This window comes from Doryrhamphus excisus, chromosome 8, assembly GCF_030265055.1.
Source record: "Doryrhamphus excisus isolate RoL2022-K1 chromosome 8, RoL_Dexc_1.0, whole genome shotgun sequence".
NCBI classification, from domain to species: Eukaryota; Metazoa; Chordata; class Actinopteri; order Syngnathiformes; family Syngnathidae; genus Doryrhamphus; species Doryrhamphus excisus.
Genome location: NC_080473.1, coordinates 8443866 through 8469297, shown reverse-complemented (window position 1 = coordinate 8469297; position 25432 = coordinate 8443866). Strand labels below are relative to the sequence as shown.

Genomic DNA, 25432 nt, shown 5'->3' with positions numbered 1-25432 from the left:
ATTATCACTGAAAACATATATAATCATATACTGTTATTACAGGTTCTACTCCCTCACCCGCTCAATGACCCCACAGAGTTTGGAAGCTTGCAAGATTTGTTCAGTATCAGTCTGAAAGAAGGGTGGGTATGATTTAAAAATAAATGACATTATTGTTAAATGTATGTAATGTATGAATCATCTACCTCAGATACCTGGGAGGACTCCGACTCTTGCAAGCCACTTGTAAGAAATTCTACCAGTTCTGCTCCAAACAAGGGTAAGATTTCCATCGATTAGCCCATTGATGACCAATGTGCAGGCTTTTAATGCACGACTGGAGACCTGTCAGTGTTTTGGTATTTCATCCCTTGTTATTATTATTATTATTATTTTTTTGCAGTATTGCTTTGACAAAGCAGAACTTCACGCTGAAGTATGACACAAACATTCCTCGGCAAGTGGTGAGGGTCTCTTACTTATATACTCATCAATTCATAACTACTAGAGTCAATTAGTATGTCAAACATCTTTCATTCAATACATATTCTCTCTGACTTGTTGAAGGGTCTTGCTGGGAGCAGGTAATACACCTTTTTGGTTTATAATTATATACATATAGTTGAAATGATAATAAAATCATTGCTTGGTCTTCCAATCCTCTGCACAGTGCCATTGTCTCAGCCACCCTGAAATGTCTCATGAAATTCTACAACCTCATAGATGATGTAAGGACGGGACACCCCTTAATTGCATGACTGTGTGCATGACACCACATACTGTACATAACCTCCATCGCTTTGTGGAGGTAACACAGAAATAATATGCACCATAGCCTACTGAACATATTAAGAACATTATACTAAATCCATGCCATTTTACCAAAATTAATGCGGCACAAACCGTGTGAAAACACGCATTTTATTAGGAGTAGAATCCACCAATCAGGCCATATGTTGCATATAACATGCAAACGACTTCTGGGTCAGAGGTTGGCAATGTAGGCGATGTAAATATGCAATCAGATCAATGTGCAGGACATTTGATGTAATGAAAAAATTTATTTTAAAGTTTATTTTATTGTGCATTTATGCACTACTTGGGGCTGCACGGTGGTTAGCGTGCAGACCTCACAGCTAGGAGACCCGGGTTCAATTCCACAATTCAAAGTGTTTTGAAGAAAATTGCATATTTCAGACATAGTTGCTCCTGGTGATTAATCATGATTAATTAAGTTAAAACTGTGATTAATCTGGTTGATTTTTTTTAAATCATTTTTAAAAATTTATTTTATAATTTTTTTCTTGGGGGCAGCACAGCGGTTGAGTGGTTAGCACGCAGACCTCACAGCTCGGAGACCCGGGTTCAATTCCACCCTCGGCCATCTCTGTGTGGAGTTTGCATGTTCTCCCCGTGCATGTGTGGGTTTTCTCCCGGTACTCCGGTTTCCTCCCACATTCCAAAAACATGCTAGGTTAATTGGCGACTCCAAATTGTCCATAGGTATGAATGTGAGTGTGAATGGTTGTTTGTCTATACTATGTGCCCTGTGATTGGCTGGCGACCAGCCAATATGCACCCTGCCTCTCGCCCGAAGCCAGCTGGGATAGGCTCCAGCACCCCCGCGACCCTCGTGAGGATAAGTGGTAGAAAATGAATCAATGAATTTATGCACTACTTTATTTCCTGGGTATGCAAATGACACCAATTCTGAAGAATGGCCTTTAAAGTCTCATGTTAGTCAAATGATGTGATTATTAAATATGATAAAATAATGTTTGCATACCATGCATACCAGGATCTGCCAAAGCCAGTTCGAGCCAACTTCATTCTCAGCGTGGAAAGTGAAGAACTCTTCATTACTGCAGGCCTCCAGGACCGGGTTGTGCAGGTTAGTGTCACAATAAATACCATGTCCACAGGAAGTTGTAGGTCTTTGGAGTTGGTCTGTGGGTTGAGTTTGACTGTTCTCACCATCCTCGGACTCTGCTGATCTGAGATTTTTATCGGACCTTAACTAGGACTGTGCCTTGTGGTTTCCCATTTCCTCACTCTGCTCCTCACAGTGGAAGCTTTTGTATCCTTCCCCTTGACCATGATGTTGAACGATCTTTGCTCTCGGGTCATATGACAATTGTTTTGAGGCGAACTTGTACTACTCTTCAGAGAAGATGCAACTTAATGCCACCTTTCTCATGATTTTGTATGTAGGTCAAGGGTCAGCGAGTTTACCTAACTAATTTTGTCTTCCAATAATGAGTCATATAGGTATTCAAATCAATAAAACAAGGGTGCCCACATTTGTACTACTTTTGTTTAAATAATAATTGCACACTTTGTGTAAATCCTATAACCTTCATTCTGCTTCTATTTGTCACAGTGTTGGTTTTTATTTTTATTTAATTTTTTTTTTTTTTAATATATTTAACTGAAATTTCATATCCCAACAACAAGTGATTTATCAAGGACAATCTCTCTACTAACTAGTGGCCTCCTCATGTGCAGGTCTATGAAGGTTTAATCTACATGGATTTCAACAAGACGCTGATGGAAGAGCAGGGTTACGGTATTGACGTCACTCTATACGTATAAGTACTATATTAGCGTTACATGTGTGTGCTTTACACTTTCAGGTAACTACATCTCAATGGATATGTGTTCTTTGCCCCCGTTCTGGTTGGCCTACTTGAGTGACCCCAGCGACTCTGGCCGCATTCATAGCAACGTCCGTCAGCGCTGGATCAACGGTAGACTTCGTTTATTTATTTATTTTTATTTTTTAATCTCCAACATTGCTTTTGAATAATTAGTACTGTCCCTTTTATTTTCCCTATTTGGGCTCAAATCATTTAATTGTCTTGCAACAGGGGAGCCTTTGGTGGTTGAAGCCATGGAGACCTTTGCTCACCTTACTGATCAAGCCAGGTTAGCTTGAATAATTGTGTATTGAAACATTATTTGTAAAGATATTTACATTATGCACAATTTTCATAGATTGATTATGGTTTTTAAATATATATATATATATATATGTGTGTGTGTGTGTGTGTGTGTGTGTGTGTGTGTGTGTGTGTGTGTGTGTGTGTGTGTGTGTGTGTGAGAGAGATTAACTAACAAAATTGTCTCTATAGTGTTTGTGTAAATAAACAGGATGATAAAGAACAACATGATCACTCACTATGTAGTTCTTAATTCAGATTTTCTACATTATATAATCCTCATTTATCTTTCTCTCCATTAAATACAGTAAAGAAAATGGCATATTTCAGACATGGTTGCTCATGGTGATTAATCATGATTAATTAATTTAGAACGGTGATTAATCTGGTTTAATTTTATCATTTTTTAAAATTTATGTAATCATTTTTTTTCTTGGGGGCTGCATGGCGTTCTAGTGTTTAGCGCGCAGACCTCACAGCTAGGAGACCCAAGTTCAATTCCACCTTCGGCCATCTCTGTGTGGAGTTTGCATGTTCTCCCCGTTCATGCGTGGGTTTTCTCCGGGTATTCCAATTTCCTCCCACATTCCAAAAACATGCTAGGTTAATTGGCGACTCCAAATTGTGCCCTGTGATTGGCTGGCCACCTGTCCAGGGTGTACCCCGCCTCTTGCCTGAAGACAGCTGGGATAGGCTCCAGCACCCCCGCGAGCTTCGTGAGGGTAAGCGGTAGAAAATGAATGAATGAATTTTTTTTGTTGTTTCTCTCAGGGTGGCTCTAACGGACAAAGACTGGAAGCGTCTAGCAGAGCTAATGGACCAAAACTTTGAGCTAAGAAGGTAAACCGTCTAATTTATGCATCTGTTGTGTGAAAAGCATGTGAAAAGCATACATTGATATTAAGGGGAAAAGAAATCACAAATTTTGAGACTTAACAGCTAAAACGATACGTCTCCAGGTCTGTGTACTCTGATGAGTGCCTTGGTCCTGGCAACCTCAAGATGGTTGAGCTTGCAAAACAAGTAGGTGCTCACTGTCTCAGTACTAGGTCACTTTTCCATCTGGACCTTCTGAAGAGTGTTTCTTCTAATGATCCGTGTTTACTCTGCAGTTTGGATCAGCTGTGAAGTTACCAGGAAGTGGAGGGGCCGTAGTCGGACTGTGTCTGGATCTAACTAAACTAGTATGACTAGCCTGCTATCGCCTCATGCAGCTGACTTTGCCAAGGGGTTTAAGGGATAAATACAAGCATGTCATTATAGACTATATAAGTCAGGTTTCTTAATGAAATCCAGTCTTAAACGGGTCTACATTTAGGAGTAGTTGATATTAAGAGTCAGTATTATCGAAAACCGAACCTTGCTTTCTTCATAAAGGCCGATTTTAGAACCTTGGTTAGTGAAGACTTAAGCCAAAACGTAAGCTAACTGAACCAATTTTTCCCATAACAAATACCGTATTTTCCGGACTATAAGTCGCACTTTTTTTCATAGGTTGGCTGTTCCTGCGACTTATACTCCAGAGCGACTTATAAATGACAAAACTGTTTATGTTACATAAACACTGGACACCTTTTCTGTTCATGTTTATTTTTTGTGTAGCTGAATAACCATTGTGTTAGCATATCTTATTGTTCTCTATTCTTTTATTGTTAGAACTTGCCTTCCAAGAGAACGTAATGTCTGTTTTGGTCGAGTAGTTTGTAAAATAAATTACCCACAAAAAATGCGACTTATACTCCAGTGCAACTTATGTATGTTTTTTTTTTCGACCTAATTGTGCATTTTTTGCTTTGTGCGACTTATAGTCCAGAAAATACGGTAACATAAATCCAACTAATTTGTCCCAGAAAGCCAAAAATCTTAACACAAAGCAGGTTTTTATCATTTTCTAAGTATAGTTATACAGGATAGGCTCACACGCCTCGACATCCAAGGCTACTTGAATCAGGTGATAAGCATGTGGAGGACTTACTTTCAGGATAAGAAGATCAGAAAATCATAGCAAACGGAATAACAGACACAATATATGATAAAAATACAATAACAAAGTATCTCCAAAGTGTTGTCATCTGATGCAGCTTGTGTTTGGACCACCAGGTGGAGATGAGGCAAGCTTTCCAGGAGGCTGGCTGTGTCTTCTGTGTCATCACGCCATACGACCCATCAGCAGTCCGCTGTAGAGTCACACCGCTCCCGGACCCAAATTAGGTTACTCATGGCCAACACGAGTCATTGCACGTTCGTACTAAACACTAATGTTAATTTTGATCCTGTAAAGGTGATGTTTGACCCCCGAAGTCAAACCAGTTGAGAACCACCGCTGTAGATCCTCAACTCCCAGTTGCTTCATTAATGGGGAAAAAATACTTGTGTATACTTAGAGACAATAAGGATTAAATACTGCAAATCCATAAATAGCACATTTTCTGAAACTTAGCTGATAGATCAATAATGAAAGATTATGCTGTTTAACTAATTTGACATTTTATTTTATTTTATCCATAAATTGTATCGCAAAAATGCCATAATTTTTGTATCATAATAGTTTTTTATATGAAGAATCTTTATTTTGTACATAAATTTTATAAACAATTTTGTGTAACGCATATTGTTGTAATTCATCTCTCCACTAACGTTAGCTTCAATCAATCAATCCGCTACCAAGTTATTACAGGGGTACTAAGATTTTAAATTTTCAATAAATGAACAGAAATATGAATGAATGAAATGATCTATAGTGCTATATTGTACCGAAGTGTGAATGATTCAAAACTAGTTCACCAGTAAACTTTTCCTCCTGGAGGAAAAAAGTGTAGTTGAAATAGTAATAATAGCTGAAATAGTAGTATAATAGTCAACGGTTTATAATAATAATAATAATAATAATACATTTTATTTGTATAGTGCTTTTCAGAGTACTCAAAGAGGCGAGGTACACCCTGGACTGGTGACCAGCCAATCACAGGGCACAAACAACCATTCACACTCACATTCATACCTATGGACAATTTGGAGTCGCCAATTAACCTAGCATGTTTTGTTGTAAAAAAAAATCTGTATGAGTTTGGAGATGAACAGTTAGGCCATATTTCTTGTATAGTTTCTCAAGCTGGCGTTTACGGGACGTCATATTATGGCGCACAGGGGTGTACCAGGGGGCAGTATGGGAGAAAAGCGACCATTTTGATTTTTTTTAGGGGCCAGTTCATCGAGACAGGAGAGGGTATTGTTGTAGTAGGAGACAAGTTCAGAGGGATCCTGGTGTATTATGAGTATAAAGGTAACTATAGGGTTGTTATTTCATTTTTAGAGGGCTCTAATGTTAATGTATTTAAAAGGTTGGAATTTCTATGCTGTAACTATGAATATATTCAATTTATACATAATGAACGTGACTACGGGAAAGTCACTTATTAGGGTTTAGGGTATGGAATTGACCCTGATAAAAGGACTACCATACATTAGCAATGTATAACAAACCGTTGTTAGCCCTCAGTAGCAGCATTGTTTGACTTTTGAGGCGTAGCCTATTAACTCTTGGAGGTATCACTGTATTACATCATCTGCACAAAGTGTTTTAATAGACCTAAAAAAAAAAAAAAGTAAAAATCAGACAGGCATACGCCATTATTTGCTTCTGTTCCTTTTAATAGTGATTAAAGCCACGCTGAGAAACGTGTAAACAAAAAAGACACTTAAGGCGAATGATAACTTATCAATGTAAGAGCACAGTACAAAGTTAACTCGGAGCGGAAAACTAACACAAGCTGACATGCACTTATAAACTCAGACGGCTGTTGTGTAAACCAAGAACGGATACACATAGGAAATAATTCATGAAAATCAACACATACATATGAGTACATTGCAAAATGACTCATTGTTCACATTCATTTTCTTGATAACTTAATATTTAATAAAAAAAAAAACAGCTAAAAGTGTGAATGTTTGTAGTTCAGCTCGAGTTAAACAGCAAACACTACAGAACTAACGTTAGCTTCAATCAATCAATCCGCTACCAAGTTATTACAGGGGTACTAAGATTTTAAATTTTCAATAAATGAACAGAAATATGAATGAATGAAATGATCTATAGTGCTATATTGTACCGAAGTGTGAATGATTCAAAACTAGTTCACCAGTAAACTTTTCCTCCTGGAGGAAAAAAGTGTAGTTGAAATAGTAATAATAGCTGAAATAGTAGTATAATAGTCAACGGTTTATAATAATAATAATAATAATAATACATTTTATTTGTATAGTGCTTTTCAGAGTACTCAAAGAGGCGAGGTACACCCTGGACTGGTGACCAGCCAATCACAGGGCACAAACAACCATTCACACTCACATTCATACCTATGGACAATTTGGAGTCGCCAATTAACCTAGCATGTTTTGTTGTAAAAAAAAATCTGTATGAGTTTGGAGATGAACAGTTAGGCCATATTTCTTGTATAGTTTCTCAAGCTGGCGTTTACGGGACGTCATATTATGGCGCACAGGGGTGTACCAGGGGGCAGTATGGGAGAAAAGCGACCATTTTGATTTTTTTTAGGGGCCAGTTCATCGAGACAGGAGAGGGTATTGTTGTAGTAGGAGACAAGTTCAGAGGGATCCTGGTGTATTATGAGTATAAAGGTAACTATAGGGTTGTTATTTCATTTTTAGAGGGCTCTAATGTTAATGTATTTAAAAGGTTGGAATTTCTATGCTGTAACTATGAATATATTCAATTTATACATAATGAACGTGACTACGGGAAAGTCACTTATTAGGGTTTAGGGTATGGAATTGACCCTGATAAAAGGACTACCATACATTAGCAATGTATAACAAACCGTTGTTAGCCCTCAGTAGCAGCATTGTTTGACTTTTGAGGCGTAGCCTATTAACTCTTGGAGGTATCACTGTATTACATCATCTGCACAAAGTGTTTTAATAGACCTAAAAAAAAAAAAAAGTAAAAATCAGACAGGCATACGCCATTATTTGCTTCTGTTCCTTTTAATAGTGATTAAAGCCACGCTGAGAAACGTGTAAACAAAAAAGACACTTAAGGCGAATGATAACTTATCAATGTAAGAGCACAGTACAAAGTTAACTCGGAGCGGAAAACTAACACAAGCTGACATGCACTTATAAACTCAGACGGCTGTTGTGTAAACCAAGAACGGATACACATAGGAAATAATTCATGAAAATCAACACATACATATGAGTACATTGCAAAATGACTCATTGTTCACATTCATTTTCTTGATAACTTAATATTTAATAAAAAAAAAAACAGCTAAAAGTGTGAATGTTTGTAGTTCAGCTCGAGTTAAACAGCAAACACTACAGAACTAACGTTAGCTTCAATCAATCAATCCGCTACCAAGTTATTACAGGGGTACTAAGATTTTAAATTTTCAATAAATGAACAGAAATATGAATGAATGAAATGATCTATAGTGCTATATTGTACCGAAGTGTGAATGATTCAAAACTAGTTCACCAGTAAACTTTTCCTCCTGGAGGAAAAAAGTGTAGTTGAAATAGTAATAATAGCTGAAATAGTAGTATAATAGTCAACGGTTTATAATAATAATAATAATAATAATACATTTTATTTGTATAGTGCTTTTCAGAGTACTCAAAGAGGCGAGGTACACCCTGGACTGGTGACCAGCCAATCACAGGGCACAAACAACCATTCACACTCACATTCATACCTATGGACAATTTGGAGTCGCCAATTAACCTAGCATGTTTTGTTGTAAAAAAAAATCTGTATGAGTTTGGAGATGAACAGTTAGGCCATATTTCTTGTATAGTTTCTCAAGCTGGCGTTTACGGGACGTCATATTATGGCGCACAGGGGTGTACCAGGGGGCAGTATGGGAGAAAAGCGACCATTTTGATTTTTTTTAGGGGCCAGTTCATCGAGACAGGAGAGGGTATTGTTGTAGTAGGAGACAAGTTCAGAGGGATCCTGGTGTATTATGAGTATAAAGGTAACTATAGGGTTGTTATTTCATTTTTAGAGGGCTCTAATGTTAATGTATTTAAAAGGTTGGAATTTCTATGCTGTAACTATGAATATATTCAATTTATACATAATGAACGTGACTACGGGAAAGTCACTTATTAGGGTTTAGGGTATGGAATTGACCCTGATAAAAGGACTACCATACATTAGCAATGTATAACAAACCGTTGTTAGCCCTCAGTAGCAGCATTGTTTGACTTTTGAGGCGTAGCCTATTAACTCTTGGAGGTATCACTGTATTACATCATCTGCACAAAGTGTTTTAATAGACCTAAAAAAAAAAAAAAGTAAAAATCAGACAGGCATACGCCATTATTTGCTTCTGTTCCTTTTAATAGTGATTAAAGCCACGCTGAGAAACGTGTAAACAAAAAAGACACTTAAGGCGAATGATAACTTATCAATGTAAGAGCACAGTACAAAGTTAACTCGGAGCGGAAAACTAACACAAGCTGACATGCACTTATAAACTCAGACGGCTGTTGTGTAAACCAAGAACGGATACACATAGGAAATAATTCATGAAAATCAACACATACATATGAGTACATTGCAAAATGACTCATTGTTCACATTCATTTTCTTGATAACTTAATATTTAATAAAAAAAAAAAACAGCTAAAAGTGTGAATGTTTGTAGTTCAGCTCGAGTTAAACAGCAAACACTACAGAACGTGAACATGACAGAACGTGGTCATTATTATGTATGTGGAAAAACTCTTTGGCATATCATCAAAAGTACAGTTCCGACATAAAAAAACTACACTTTTTCTGACAAATTTTCAACTATTGGATTGTTTCTGGTTCAGTGTGATGAGGAGCAGCCCGGAGTTGCTGCAAAAGACTGTTAATTGTCGTCAAGTGGATTGCATCATCCCTGACCGGGCATTATCTGGCGTCATTAAGCTGTCTGGCCACCGTCAGGATCTCCTTTGCTCCTTTGCTCAACAGCAAGATCGCGAGGTCCACGCCCAGCCGCTCGGCGTTGGCCTGAGACTCACTGCCGACCTTGATGGCTGTGACGCCGACTCGCTGGACCTTCTCGTCTACCTCCTCTTGGCACTGGTACACAAGTTCAACGATGTTGGCATGAAAGGTATAAGCAGTGCAACATGCGGAATAACCCAAATTTTTTTAGTTGGAAACATAATAGTGACATTTTTTTGTTTGACTGCACCCTGCACATTCATGATTCAGCGTGAATTAGTGATTGGATTTTTGGTAAAATTTCTCTGAAAACACAACTCGGTCACCCTAAATCGGTCATACAGTAATCCCTTGTTTATCGCGGTGACTTGGTTACACAACTGTCCATTATAAGTACATTTTTACCTTGTCACTATATTGCCACTATATATATAGTTGTCAATATGTCATTTTATGGTCATATCACCTTGTACTTCGGTACGTGATAAAAAAAAACAAACAAACTATATTAGGAAAGCAGGAAGTGAACAAATGTAACAGTTACTGATTGTAAAAGTACCAGATGGAGGGGTAGGATTTAATAAGCTTTGCTTCTTCCTACTCCTTTTGGACATGTGGAACTGTGAACTGTTACTGACAATCAGTAACTGTTTCATTTGTTCACTTCCTGCTTTCCGCATATAGTTTTTTTTTAAATTATTATTTTTTTAAAAATTTTAATTACATTTTTTTTAAATTATTTTCTTTTTACATTTTTTGTCCCGTACCAAAGTACGAGGTGATATGACCATCCAATGACATAATGTGTACCATAGTAAGTGTCAATATAGTGATATATATAGCACATCATGACTGGTTCAAGACTCTTCATCCTTGTATTTAGCTTGTATTTTAGCTGTTTGAAGATTAAGTTTAAGTATTTGTGATTTTAGAAATAAGGAGTTAGTATGTTCTCTGCAGGCGGCATGATGAATTATCCTTACTGACCTTTTTTGCAGTATATTTAGCCAGTGAAGATTGCTTTTATAGTTATTACCCCATATTTCCACACAAAGTAAGTTAAGGGTAACCAAGTTCACCAAAACTATTAATGTTAACTAATCAATAAGTTGTGACATCACCATCATAAATTCAGAATAAAAAACATGTTAAATGTTATGTATAAGTATTGATATACAAGTCGGGCGACCAGCCAGGGTGTCTTACCTTGTCATTGACGGGGATGCTAGTCTGCATGGTGTCCTTCAGACTCTCCGACCCATCCAGACTAAACACGGCACCTGTCAAGTAGAGCTGTGGATGTAGGAGAAGAAAAGATTAGATTAAATTTGGATGAAAAGGTGTTATTTTTCTTTATTTGTACAAAGACGACAGGACGTGATCTCACCTGAGAGTCTTTGACCTCTGTGTGCACAGCCACAGGAACACTGCAGCCCCCCTCCTGCAAATGACACCCCCTCCCGGTGAACAGAGAGATTGGATGCATGCCTGTTGCATGCACAATTCATCATTGTGTTGCTGTGTACCAAATGCCTGAGGAAGGCTCTCTCGGCTATGCAACGTAGCACGGTGTCACCGTCGTTTAGCACAGACAGCATCTCCAGGATGTCAACATCGCTTGCTCGAATCTCCACCGCCAGAGCGCCCTGACGTTAACACATATTAGTCCAACACACCGACATACACATCGTTTATGAACACAGTAACCTGTTTCTACCTGTCCGACAGCATACATGCAGTCTTCCGGCTCCAGGATCTAGCAGAGGAAGAACACACTGAAGATGAGAAGTCAGCCAAACAGACAGACACTGGACTTCCTGTCATTGAACAAAAAAATGGAACCTGGCTGATCCGGTTCTCCCAACCCATCCTTTTGAGGCCTGCGGCAGCAAGAATGATGGCAACAAAGTCCTCCTTCTCATCCAGCTTCTTCAGCCGTGTGTTTAAGTTTCCACGCTGGAGATGAACACTCAGGAAAGAACGCTTCCAAAACAACAACTGCTCATACCGTCGCACAATTTCAATCACATCTGATACAAAATGTCTGACATATTGACTTTTTTGTCCCAAAACAGACAAAAACAAAGCTAATTTTCCTATAGGAAATGGTGTAAGTTCAATTCATCTCTTCCAAACATTCAAAAAAAGTAATAAAAAATATGCACGGCGGTCGAGTGGTTAGCGCACAGGCCTCACAGCTAGGAGACCAGGGTTCAATTCCACCCTCGGGCATCTCTGTGTGGAGTTTGCATGTGTGGGTCCTCCCCCATTCCAAAAACATGCTAGGTTAATTGGCGACTCCAAATTGTCCATAGGTATGAATGTGAGTGTGAATGGTTGTTTGTCTGTATGTGCCCTGTGATTGGCTGGCCACCAGTCCAGGGTGTACCCCGCCTCTCGCCCGAAGACAGCTGGGATTAGGCTCCAGCACCCCCCGCGGCCCTTGTGAGGTAGAAAATGAATGAATGAAATACATGTTATGGAGAATAATTGTACTAATATAATAATAATACTATAATAGCTTAACTGACTCTGTACTCTTGCTGCTGTGCAATACAAATTTCCCCACTGAGGGACGAATAAAGGCATATCTTAATCTTAATCTTAATCTTAATGGTGATGTCTGTCAATATGATCCTGTTCTGAAAGAGTTTTAATAAACGTTCTTTGTCTCCAAAAAGGATACAATATCTTTAAACTCCAGATGAGGGAATCTCTTCTTCAACTGAGCAGCACGACGCAGTGAACTGGTTCCAATAACACTGTATCAACACACAGCATTAAGTTGGCTTTTTAATACGGAAGTGGTACTCGTGCACACATAATAGATCATACCTGTTTACTGGGAGAGACTCCAAGGTTTTCCCTGCATGTTTTGGATGCAGCACCACTGCGTCATGAGGGTTCTCTCTCCTAGAAGACCGCAAAGAAAACGTGAAAGTTGGATAACTTAAGAATTGACCAAAAATATGGCAGTGAATGTAAGATTGTTCTTTTCTCGGGCTTATCATTGCTAACTGGCATTCTTGACCTTTAAGAACAAGTTGAATTCATTAATTTAATGTATAACTAAATAGGGGGCCAAAACAACATACATACATATCCACACACACACATATATATATATATATATATATACACATATACACACACACACACATACATACATACAGTGGTAAAAAAAAAACAGGGGAAACCTCACACACACTCAACAGAGGCCCCAGAAGCATCCAAAAACGGCATAAAATGCCAGACTTTGACGGCGATGATTTTTGACAAAAATGGGTTAGTATGTCGTTTTTTTGTTTGTTTTTTTCAACTTGCTTCTAATGTACTTTTATGGTCAAAAAAATACACGGGAAACCTCACACACGCTCAACAGGGACCCCAGAAGCATCCAAAAATGGCATAAAATGCCACTGTTTGAATTTCGTCATTTTTGACAAAAAACGTAAGGGGTTAGTATGTCGTTTTTTTTTGTTTTTTTCAACTTGCTTCTAATGTACTTTTATGGTCAAAAATACACAGGAAAAATCACACACGCTCAACAGGGACCCCAGAAGCATCCAAAAATGGCATAAAATGCCAGTGTTTGAATTTCGTGATTTTTGACAAAAAACGTAAGGGGTTGGTATGTCGTTTTTTTTTTTGTTTTTTTCAACTTGCTTCTAATGTACTTTTATGGTCAAAAAAATACAGGGGAAACCTCACACACGCTCAACAGGGACCCCAGAAGCATCCAAAAATGGCATAAAATGTCAGTGTTTGAATTTCGTGATTTTTGACAAAAAACGTAAGGGGTTGGTATGTTGGTTTTTTTTCAACTTGCTTCGAATGTACTTTTATGGTCAAAAATACACGGGAAACCTCACACACGCTCAACAGGGACCCCAGAAGCATCCAAAAATGGCATAAAATGCCACTGTTTGAATTTCGTGATTTTTGACAAAAAACGTAAGGGGTTAGTATGTCGTTTTTTTTGTTTTTTTCAACTTGCTTCTAATGTACTCTTATGGTCAAAAATACACGGGAAACCTCACACACGCTCAACAGGGACTCCAGAAGCATCCAAAAACGGCATAAAATGCCAGACTTTGAGGGCGATGATTTTTGACAAAAAACGTAAGGGGTTAGTATGTCGTTTTTTTTGTTATTTTTCAACTTGCTTCTTATCTACTTTTATGGTCAAAAATACACGGGAAACCTCACACACGCTCAACAGGGACCCCAGAAGCATCCAAAAATGGCATAAAATGCCAGTGTTTGAATTTCGTGATTTTTGACAAAAAACGTACGGGGTTAGTATGTCGTTTTTTTTTGTTTTTTTACAACTTTTCTCTTATGCACCTTTCTGGTCAAAAAACAGGGGAAACCTCACACACGCTCAACGTAACCCCTTACGTTTTTTGGCATAAAATGCCAGTGTTTGAATTTCGTGATTTTTTACAAAAAACGTAAGGGGTTAGTATGTCGTTTTTTTTGTTTTTTTTCAACTTGCTTCTAATGTACTTTTATGGTCAAAAATACACGGGAAACCTCACACACGCTCAACAGGGACCCCAGAAGCATCCAAAAATTGCATAAAATGCCAGTGTTTGAATTTCGTGATTTTTGATAAAAAACGTAAGGGGTTAGTATGTCGTTTTTTTTTTTTTTTTTTACAACTTTTCTCTTATGCACCTTTCTGGTCAAAAAACAGGGGAAACCTCACACACGCTCAACAGGGACCCCAGAAGCATCCAAAAATGGCATAAAATGCCAGTGTTTGAATTTCGTGATTTTTGACAAAAAACGTAAGGGGTTAGTATGTCGTTTTTTTTTTTGTTTTTTTCAACTTGCTTCTAATGTACTTTTAATGTACTTTTATGGTCAAAAATACACGGGAAACCTCACACACGCTCAACAGGGACCCCAGAAGCATCCAAAAATGGCATAAAATGCCAGTGTTTGAATTTCGTGATTTTTGACAAAAAACGTAAGGGGTTAGTTTGTCGTTTTTTTTGTTTTTTCTCAACTTGCTTCTATTGTACTTTTATGGTCAAAAATACACGGGAAACCTCACACACGCTCAACAGGGACCCCAGAAGCATCCAAAAATGGCATAAAATGCCACTGTTTGAATTTCGTGATTTTTGACAAAAAACGTAAGGGGTTAGTATGTCGTTTTTTTTACAACTTTTCTCTTATGCACCTTTCTGGTCAAAAAACAGGGGAAACCTCACACACGCTCAACAGGGACCCCAGAAGCATCCAAAAATGGCATAAAATGCCACTGTTTGAATTTCGTGATTTTTGACAAAAAACGTAAGGGGTTGGTATGTCGTTTTTTTTTTGTTTTTTTTTCAACTTGCTTCGAATGTACTTTTATGGTCAAAAATACACGGGAAACCTCACACACGCTCAACAGGGACCCCAGAAGCATCCAAAAATGGCATAAAATGCCACTGTTTGAATTTCGTCATTTTTGACAAAAAACGTAAGGGGTTAGTATGTCGTTTTTTTTTGTTTTTTTCAACTTGCTTCTAATGTACTTTTATGGTCAAAAATACACAGGAAAAATCACACACGCTCAACAGGGACCCCAGAAGCATCCAAAAATGGCATAAAATGCCAGTGTTTGAATTTCGTGATTTTTGACAAAAAACGTAAGGGGTTGGTATGTCGTTTTTTTTTTTGTTTTTTTCAACTTGCTTCTAATGTACTTTTATGGTCAAAAAAATACAGGGGAAACCTCACACACGCTCAACAGGGACCCCAGAAGCATCCAAAAATGGCATAAAATGTCAGTGTTTGAATTTCGTGATTTTTGACAAAAAACGTAAGGGGTTGGTATGTTGGTTTTTTTTCAACTTGCTTCGAATGTACTTTTATGGTCAAAAATACACGGGAAACCTCACACACGCTCAACAGGGACCCCAGAAGCATCCAAAAATGGCATAAAATGCCACTGTTTGAATTTCGTGATTTTTGACAAAAAACGTAAGGGGTTAGTATGTCGTTTTTTTTGTTTTTTTCAACTTGCTTCTAATGTACTCTTATGGTCAAAAATACACGGGAAACCTCACACACGCTCAACAGGGACTCCAGAAGCATCCAAAAACGGCATAAAATGCCAGACTTTGAGGGCGATGATTTTTGACAAAAAACGTAAGGGGTTAGTATGTCGTTTTTTTTGTTATTTTTCAACTTGCTTCTTATCTACTTTTATGGTCAAAAATACACGGGAAACCTCACACACGCTCAACAGGGACCCCAGAAGCATCCAAAAATGGCATAAAATGCCAGTGTTTGAATTTCGTGATTTTTGACAAAAAACGTACGGGGTTAGTATGTCGTTTTTTTTTGTTTTTTTACAACTTTTCTCTTATGCACCTTTCTGGTCAAAAAACAGGGGAAACCTCACACACGCTCAACGTAACCCCTTACGTTTTTTGGCATAAAATGCCAGTGTTTGAATTTCGTGATTTTTTACAAAAAACGTAAGGGGTTAGTATGTCGTTTTTTTTGTTTTTTTTCAACTTGCTTCTAATGTACTTTTATGGTCAAAAATACACGGGAAACCTCACACACGCTCAACAGGGACCCCAGAAGCATCCAAAAATTGCATAAAATGCCAGTGTTTGAATTTCGTGATTTTTGATAAAAAACGTAAGGGGTTAGTATGTCGTTTTTTTTTTTTTTTTTTACAACTTTTCTCTTATGCACCTTTCTGGTCAAAAAACAGGGGAAACCTCACACACGCTCAACAGGGACCCCAGAAGCATCCAAAAATGGCATAAAATGCCAGTGTTTGAATTTCGTGATTTTTGACAAAAAACGTAAGGGGTTAGTATGTCGTTTTTTTTTTTGTTTTTTTCAACTTGCTTCTAATGTACTTTTAATGTACTTTTATGGTCAAAAATACACGGGAAACCTCACACACGCTCAACAGGGACCCCAGAAGCATCCAAAAATGGCATAAAATGCCAGTGTTTGAATTTCGTGATTTTTGACAAAAAACGTAAGGGGTTAGTTTGTCGTTTTTTTTGTTTTTTCTCAACTTGCTTCTATTGTACTTTTATGGTCAAAAATACACGGGAAACCTCACACACGCTCAACAGGGACCCCAGAAGCATCCAAAAATGGCATAAAATGCCACTGTTTGAATTTCGTGATTTTTGACAAAAAACGTAAGGGGTTAGTATGTCGTTTTTTTTTTGTTTTTTTTACAACTTTTCTCTTATGCACCTTTCTGGTCAAAAAACAGGGGAAACCTCACACACGCTCAACAGGGACCCCAGAAGCATCCAAAAATGGCATAAAATGCCACTGTTTGAATTTCGTGATTTTTGACAAAAAACGTAAGGGGTTGGTATGTCGTTTTTTTTTTGTTTTTTTTTCAACTTGCTTCGAATGTACTTTTATGGTCAAAAATACACGGGAAACCTCACACACGCTCAACAGGGACCCCAGAAGCATCCAAAAATGGCATAAAATGCCACTGTTTGAATTTCGTGATTTTTGACAAAAAACGTAAGGGGTTAGTATGTCGTTTTTTTTTTGTTTTTTTTACAACTTTTCTCTTATGCACCTTTCTGGTCAAAAAACAGGGGAAACCTCACACACGCTCAACAGGGACCCCAGAAGCATCCAAAAATGGCATAAAATGCCACTGTTTGAATTTCGTGATTTTTGACAAAAAACGTAAGGGGTTGGTATGTCGTTTTTTTTTTGTTTTTTTTTCAACTTGCTTCGAATGTACTTTTATGGTCAAAAATACACGGGAAACCTCACACACGCTCAACATGGACCCCAGAAGCATCCAAAAATGGCATAAAATGCCACTGTTTGAATTTCGTGATTTTTGACAAAAAACGTAAGGGGTTAGTATGTCGTTTTTGTTTTTTTTTCCAACTTTTCTTTTATGCACCTTTCTGGTCACAAAAACAGGGGAAACCTCACACACACTCAACAGAGGCGCCAGAAGCATCCAAAAACGGCATAAAATGCCAGACTTTGAGGGCGATGATTTTTGACAAAAAACTTAAGGGGTTAGTATGTCGTTTTTTTTTTGTTTTTTTACAACTTTTCTCTTATGCACCTTTCTGGTCAAAAAACAGGGGAAACCTCACACACGCTCAACAGGGACCCCAGAAGCATCCAAAAATGGCATAAAATGTCAGTGTTTGAATTTCGTGATTTTTGACAAAAAACGTAAGGGGTTGGTATGTTGGTTTTTTTTCAACTTGCTTCGAATGTACTTTTATGGTCAAAAATACACGGGAAACCTCACACACGCTCAACAGGGACTCCAGAAGCATCCAAAAACGGCATAAAATGCCAGACTTTGAGGGCGATGATTTTTGACAAAAAACGTAAGGGGTTAGTATGTCGTTTTTTTTGTTATTTTTCAACTTGCTTCTTATCTACTTTTATGGTCAAAAATACACGGGAAACCTCACACACGCTCAACAGGGACCCCAGAAGCATCCAAAAATGGCATAAAATGCCAGTGTTTGAATTTCGTGATTTTTGACAAAAAACGTACGGGGTTAGTATGTCGTTTTTTTTTTTGTTTTTTTACAACTTTTCTCTTATGCACCTTTCTGGTCAAAAAACAGGGGAAACCTCACACACGCTCAACGTAACCCCTTACGTTTTTTGGCATAAAATGCCAGTGTTTGAATTTCGTGATTTTTTACAAAAAACGTAAGGGGTTAGTATGTCGTTTTTTTTGTTTTTTTTCAACTTGCTTCTAATGTACTTTTATGGTCAAAAATACACGGGAAACCTCACACACGCTCCACAGGGACCCCAGAAGCATCCAAAAATTGCATAAAATGCCAGTGTTTGAATTTCGTGATTTTTGATAAAAAACGTAAAGGGTTAGTATGTCGTTTTTTTTTTTTTTTTTTACAACTTTTCTCTTATGCACCTTTCTGGTCAAAAAACAGGGGAAACCTCACACACGCTCAACAGGGACCCCAGAAGCATCCAAAAATGGCATAAAATGCCAGTGTTTGAATTTCGTGATTTTTGACAAAAAACGTAAGGGGTTAGTTTGTCGTTTTTTTTGTTTTTTCTCAACTTGCTTCTATTGTACTTTTATGGTCAAAAATACACGGGAAACCTCACACACGCTCAACAGGGACCCCAGAAGCATCCAAAAATGGCATAAAATGCCACTGTTTGAATTTCGTGATTTTTGACAAAAAACGTAAGGGGTTAGTATGTCGTTTTTTTTTTGTTTTTTTTACAACTTTTCTCTTATGCACCTTTCTGGTCAAAAAACAGGGGAAACCTCACACACGCTCAACAGGGACCCCAGAAGCATCCAAAAATGGCATAAAATGCCACTGTTTGAATTTCGTGATTTTTGACAAAAAACGTAAGGGGTTGGTATGTCGTTTTTTTTTTTGTTTTTTTTCAACTTGCTTCGAATGTACTTTTATGGTCAAAAATACACGGGAAACCTCACACACGCTCAACATGGACCCCAGAAGCATCCAAAAATGGCATAAAATGCCACTGTTTGAATTTCGTGATTTTTGACAAAAAACGTAAGGGGTTAGTATGTCGTTTTTGTTTTTTTTTCCAACTTTTCTTTTATGCACCTTTCTGGTCACAAAAACAGGGGAAACCTCACACACACTCAACAGAGGCGCCAGAAGCATCCAAAAACGGCATAAAATGCCAGACTTTGAGGGCGATGATTTTTGACAAAAAACTTAAGGGGTTAGTATGTTGTTTTTTTCAACTTGCTTCTAATGTACTTTTATGGTCAAAAATACACGGGAAACCTCACACACGCTCAACAGGGAAGCATCCAAAAATGGCATAAAATGCCAGTGTTTGAATTTCGTGATTTTTGACAAAAAACGTAAGGGGTTGGTATGTCGTTTTTTTTTGTTTTTTTCAACTTGCTTCTAATGTACTTTTATGGTCAAAAATACACGGGAAACCTCACACACGCTCAACAGGGACCCCAGAAGCATCCAAAAATGGTATAAAATGCCAGTGTTTGAATTTTGTGATTTTTGACAAAAAACGTAAGGGTATGTCGTTTTTTTTTGTTTTTTTCAACTTGCTTCTAATGTACTTTTATGGTCAAAAATACACGGGAAACCTCACACACGCTCAACAGGGACCCCAGAAGCATCCAAAAATGGCATAAAATGCCAGTGTTTGAATTTCGTGATTTTTGACAAAAAACGTAAGGGGTTAGTATGTCGTTTTTTTAGTTTTTTTCAACTTGCTTCTAATGTACTTTTATGGTGAAAAATACACGGGAAACCTCACACACGCTCAACAGGGACCCCAGAAGCATCCAAAAATGGCATAAAATGCCAGTGTTTGAATTTCGTGATTTTTGACAAAAAACGTAAGGGGTTGGTAATGTCGTTTTTTTGTTTTGTTTTCAACTTGCTTCTAATGTACTTTTATGGTCAAAAATACACGGGAAACCTCACACACGCTCAACAGGGACCCCAGAAGCATCCAAAAATGGCATAAAATGCCAGTGTTTGAATTTCGTGATTTTTGACAAAAAACGTATGTCGATTTTTTGTTTTTTTTCAACTTTTCTTTTATGCACCTTTCTGGTCAAAAAACAGGGGAAACCTCACACACACTCAACAGGAGTCCCAGAAGTACCGAAAAACAGCATAAAATGCCAGTCTTTGAATTTGGTGATTTTTGAAAAAAAATGTAAGGGGTTAGTATGTTGTTTTTTTCTGTTTTTTTTTTTCAACTTGCTTCTAATGCACTTTTATGGTCAAAACAACAGGGAAAACCTCACATGTATGTTATTGTGTGTATGTATGTGTTACTGTATGTATGTATGTATGTATGTATGTATGTACATACATATACATACATGTATAAAATACGGTGCCATAGTGATACACACTGCATCATTCACAGAGGTATGACTCACTTGAGCACAGCTGCAATGGTGAATCCCACAGGCAATGTGGTGGGAAGGTCCTTCAGTGAATGGACAACCAGGTCCACCCTGTGGGACACAGAGAAACGCAGTCATGTCGACGTGTTCCACTTCATCGTGGTACAATACAATCATTTATAATGGGCTTAACACCCTTAAAAGACCTCTGCTCCATCTGAAGCTATGGCAGAAGTGAAAAACTTGTAAGTCTGTGTTTTCCATTCATTTAGTCTTACTCTCAGTATGTAAAGAACTATAAACATGCACGTTTCCAGTTGCCCTAGCCACAGTTACTTACATATTCTTCTCCAGAGCAGTCTCCAACTCTTTGGTGAACAAACTCTTCTCTCCAATCTTTATTGAAGAAAAACATAGATCTTTTGGTTTCATCGTCATTATAAGATTATAAGATGAAGATAAGCCTTACCTTCGATAAAGCTGTGTCAAGTATTTTATCTCCAGTTGTCGACATGGCAACTGAAAGACGGAAGAGGGCACAAATTAGAAACAAATTGGCTTGTCATCTCATCGTGGTACGAGTCCATCGAGTCCAGGGTGTACCCAGACTCCAGCACACCCAGGACTGTAGTGTATATAAGATGGATGGAAGTCACCATGTTTGCAATGTATTAAGGGCTCCAGACTGCAACAAAATGGTGGCATTTTCCTACTAAAATGTGAGACATTTGCGACTGAATTTTTCATATAACTCAACGCATGTGCAACCCGCGATTACTGAATATGTTTTGTTGCTGACAAACCTCTGCTTCAGCCCAGTAGTTGACAGTAATGCACAAATGAGCTGAGAGTGGGGGGCCGGATGGCTACTGTGGTTGCTTTGTGTATGAAAAGAGGGTGGTAATGGCAATGTAATGTACTCATTACGTGTTGTGCTGCAAAAACACCAAAATATTTTATTTTATATTATATATTAATTATTTTATTTTATTTTATTTTAATGAATACATGATAAAAAAATTTAAAACTTTCATGTAGCCCTGTTAAAATCCCATAATGTTTACATGTTTATGGCTTTATGCTTCACTGACCATATCTTTTCATCAACCATTGATATTTTGAACTTTGTTTGGCAGTCCTTGAACGCACCATACTGTATGATGTGACTGGCGAAAGTGTGACACAAGATTCCATCTGTTCATGGTTCATCGCAAGTACCTATATATTATACTATGAATGTGTTTAATAAGTGGTAATAAGGGCTTAACACTGGATTGTGTCGTGAGTGAAAAATGGCACCTGAAGAGAGAAGAATGTTCTGGAGCTGAATCTAATCTAATAATTACAACAGTTCTTTTTATTGCAAATGTTGAGACAAAATCCAAGGAGAATGTGTGTGTTTGTGTGTGTGCGGGGGTAGAAATAACAATGAAATGGACTTATATTTCTTACCAATTTCCAAAATGATATCAGGGTACAGCTCTTTAAGTTTGTCAGCAACACTGGCAGTCTGAATGCGAGCCAACTACAAGAAGATCACAACAATGTTTCATTTAGTTCCACGGTTTTGTGCAAAACAAAAGCACATAAAGCACATGTGTCAAACCTCAAGGCCCAGAGTCCAAATGTGGCCCACCACAACATTTTATATGTCCCATGATAGCCTGGGAAGAATGTGTGTCTATAATGCCCTGAGCTTAAATATATTGCACGGTGTACCCCAGGGGTCAATACTGGGACCAAAACTGTTCAATCAAATCACAATTATTAAAATGTCAAACAGCTAAAATTATGCATAAAGCAAACAAGAACCTGCTACAAAAAACATAATACAATTCTTCTTAACAAGACAGGAGAAATACAGCCTTTGGGAAAAAAACTTAAAACACGGTAAAGAAGTCAAACAATGTACTAAAATGAGTAGTACAAGCAGTTCATGTTGATCCACTGTGTACATACAATGTTCTGTTTAACCACTACTACATTTACTCTTCATTTCTTGTCTGTACTCATTCAGCATCCAACTATGTTTCTGTCAACTATTAACATTTTCATCGGTTATGATTATATATTTGTTTATTATATACTTTGCTTCTTCCTACTCCTTTCTGGACTGTGAATTGCACTAATTGATGTATTGCAATGTAATTTGTATGCATGCTCAAAATAAATTAAACCATTACCATATGATGAGGTTATATTCATATTTACATGAATATACTATATTGACAGTTAAGCGGCTCTATGAAGGCAGCCATAACAATGTGACCTTCAATTAGTATAAATATTTGTCTGATGATCAACAACAATGGCAATGAATGGATATGCTGACACGGTTGTACAAATAGCTCTGTTGAGTCTAAAACAACAAGGCTAAAGCAACAACTGAATTCATGCGCTGCTATACCTCACTCTTGCGGGTCCCGATGCGGATGACTCTGCTAACTTTTCCATCCTCGTTCTGCAAGAACAAGAAAGACAGGTTAAAGATGTCTCATTTCTTTTCAAGTCTTTTGTCAACCGATGACTTCCAGCATCCTTGACCCGGCATCACAAAACCATTATCTGACCTCACCCTGATGTACTTGTACTGTCCTTGCTCCATAATTCTGCACGCGCACTGTCCAAACGACTGCCTCTGCCTGCTGTATTGCGGTATGGATCTGTGCTTAGTTCATACAGCCCCAAGATACTCAGCAGTTGTCTTTGGAAAAAATAACAAAAGACAAACCCTCCTTCTTCAGAACCTCCTCCCTAATAGATCTCTGGTGCCAAAAGATAAGTACAAGTCGGCTGAGTCCGTTATAAGAAGCAGGGAGCGGTCACGCATAAGGTGTGGTCAAACTTTTTCATGCATCATCTATAGACACCTTCATTTTTAATGCTTAATCAATGAAATGCAAGTTATATGGCTACCAATAAAACTGGTCTACAAGTTAAATTATTTTTTTATTGATTTAGGTCACTAATAAAGAAAAAGTATTGCAAAAGTGCAGATTGGCTATCGTTTCCGAGGTACAGTATTAGGTCAAAATATGACATTTATGTAAAATAAGGCAAAAACAGTAGTTTATCAGTCTACAAGCAAACAGTTCATGATCACAGGGAATTCCACCAGGACATTGCAGCCATGAAGAAAAGATATTAGGGAAAGTGGAATCCAATGATGAAACAGATGTGATTTTGATGTTAAACATCAATATTTGTATTTCCTTTGTCATCCACGAGAGCAGGCGTATTATGTTTGTGTTTTAGGCAAAAAAAGATATTCACATATATCAACTTGAGTTGATATGAGTAATCAGTACTATGAGTAATCAACATTTTAGACATGTTGCTGACCAAACCACTGACTTTTTGTTTGGTGCATATTAAATTGGTCAGTCAAAAGTCTAACTCAATCAGTCAAAACCAAAAGATTCAGATTAAATCAAATTTAAAAAATTATCATTAGTTGCAACCCTCTTGATTGACACTAACATGTGATCTAATTTCTAAATTATAATTGTTTTAAAGTTTTTTTGACCTAACTAGCTTAATCACAAACATAACGTAACTTTGTGCGGGTGTAGCAGCACGTCATATACTTTCAAAATGCTTCTATTTTAATCAGTCTGGGTTAAAATGCATACGTGCGTCTCACATGTGACTGATCGTTGCATCTTAAAAAACTCAAAAGATAAACTTCAAGTGTATTTTTGATGCGTTTGCACGTAAATTCAGGAAAAACACCGGAAAGCAGCTTCTGGTGTCAAAATAAACTTCTTATTTTTAACAAAATAAAAGCATTAAAATACAATTCTGATATTGCAACTTTGAATATCAGCCTATTACCATAAAATAAACAGTACAGCAACAAAGAACTACCATTCTATGTGGGTAACAACAACTAAGTGCTAACAACAAACACGTCACTTTAACTTCCATTTACACAGTGCCTGCAAGGTATGCTAGGTAGTCCACAGACAAATTGCAGAACTGTGGGAATCACTAATACTTACATGTATATAATTACTTCTACAGATTACAAAAAATAACTGGAAAATCTCCAACGTTACATACAGTATAGAAATAGCAACAGCTTCAATGCTGTATGTTGAAAAAACGTCCTGTACACTGGACGTTTGACCACAACTCCAAACCATTCAACAGCGTTACATCATGCCACATCTCTTGTTTGCTCCCATGCTTACCTCGACATAACTATCATTTGATATTATATGTAATAAATATTATTGTACAGCTACAGTTTAAAACAGAAAGTAATATTAATTTCAAACCCTTCACTACTTCAGCTCTTGCTTACATCGACCGCCCCTCACATTCTTAGAGGTCCAATCGTGCGCTTGATTACCATGACAGACGTGACTATTAGCCAATGCCAAAAACACCCTTGACCGCAATGGTGCTTGGCCCGCCCACAGTCAGCCATGAATGTGATCCGCACATGGTGGAAAAACACTAGTTAACTTACCGGAGAGAGCCCCTCCTCCGACATGATTGTATCTTAGTTCACTACCCTGGTTTTATGCTAACTTACGACGCGTTTAGATTTCCACTGAGGCAATTAGTACAGGAAAACCTTGACAATTCTACCGGCGCACATCTTCCACTGCTCCGAATGACCGCTGAATCGATGACGTCATCAGACCCGCCTCGAAGTCATTTCCG

At 37.7% G+C, this 25432-nt stretch overlaps 2 protein-coding genes across 6 annotated transcripts in view; one reads left to right on the top strand and one right to left on the bottom strand.

Annotated features, from left to right (window-relative positions):
* The window catches only part of gkup (glucuronokinase with putative uridyl pyrophosphorylase), a 21629-nt gene extending 8456 nt beyond the window's left edge, over nucleotides 1–13173 (top strand). Inside the window, exons 11-24 of one of the 4 annotated variants that reach the window (XR_009131515.1) lie at nucleotides 43–122; nucleotides 191–259; nucleotides 383–443; nucleotides 547–563; nucleotides 650–707; nucleotides 1778–1870; nucleotides 2485–2545; nucleotides 2613–2726; nucleotides 2847–2904; nucleotides 3690–3758; nucleotides 3878–3941; nucleotides 4031–4102; nucleotides 5019–10048; nucleotides 11608–13163. Coding sequence is in view for 3 of the 4 variants with exons in the window: in XM_058080799.1 (XP_057936782.1) it covers nucleotides 43–122; nucleotides 191–259; nucleotides 383–443; nucleotides 547–563; nucleotides 650–707; nucleotides 1778–1870; nucleotides 2485–2545; nucleotides 2613–2726; nucleotides 2847–2904; nucleotides 3690–3758; nucleotides 3878–3941; nucleotides 4031–4102; nucleotides 5019–5129 (927 nt within the window). In the remaining variant the exon portion in view is untranslated. Of the gene's footprint in view, nucleotides 1–42; nucleotides 123–190; nucleotides 260–382; nucleotides 444–546; nucleotides 564–649; nucleotides 708–1777; nucleotides 1871–2484; nucleotides 2546–2612; nucleotides 2727–2846; nucleotides 2905–3689; nucleotides 3759–3877; nucleotides 3942–4030; nucleotides 4103–5018 lie in introns of all 4 variants that reach the window. The other 3 variants (XM_058080799.1, XM_058080800.1, XM_058080801.1) reach the window with 3 other exon arrangements.
* On the bottom strand, nucleotides 5562–25432 carry LOC131135016 (porphobilinogen deaminase-like). 2 transcript variants are annotated; one of them, XM_058080805.1, is made up of 14 exons: nucleotides 23337–25203; nucleotides 23169–23222; nucleotides 22214–22286; nucleotides 21231–21280; nucleotides 21102–21157; nucleotides 20795–20872; nucleotides 12715–12792; nucleotides 12566–12641; nucleotides 11722–11835; nucleotides 11597–11635; nucleotides 11406–11525; nucleotides 11267–11320; nucleotides 11086–11172; nucleotides 5562–10014 (listed from the first exon to the last, which is right to left on the bottom strand). In XM_058080805.1, the coding sequence occupies exons 1-14, from the start codon at nucleotides 23364–23366 to the stop codon at nucleotides 9841–9843; spliced, it is 1083 nt and encodes a 360-aa protein (XP_057936788.1). In that variant the 5' UTR covers nucleotides 23367–25203; the 3' UTR covers nucleotides 5562–9840. The 2 variants fall into 2 exon arrangements, with proteins under 2 accessions (XP_057936788.1, XP_057936789.1); XM_058080806.1 differs by lacking the exon at nucleotides 23337–25203 and adding an exon at nucleotides 25236–25432 and having other exon boundaries at nucleotides 8680–10014.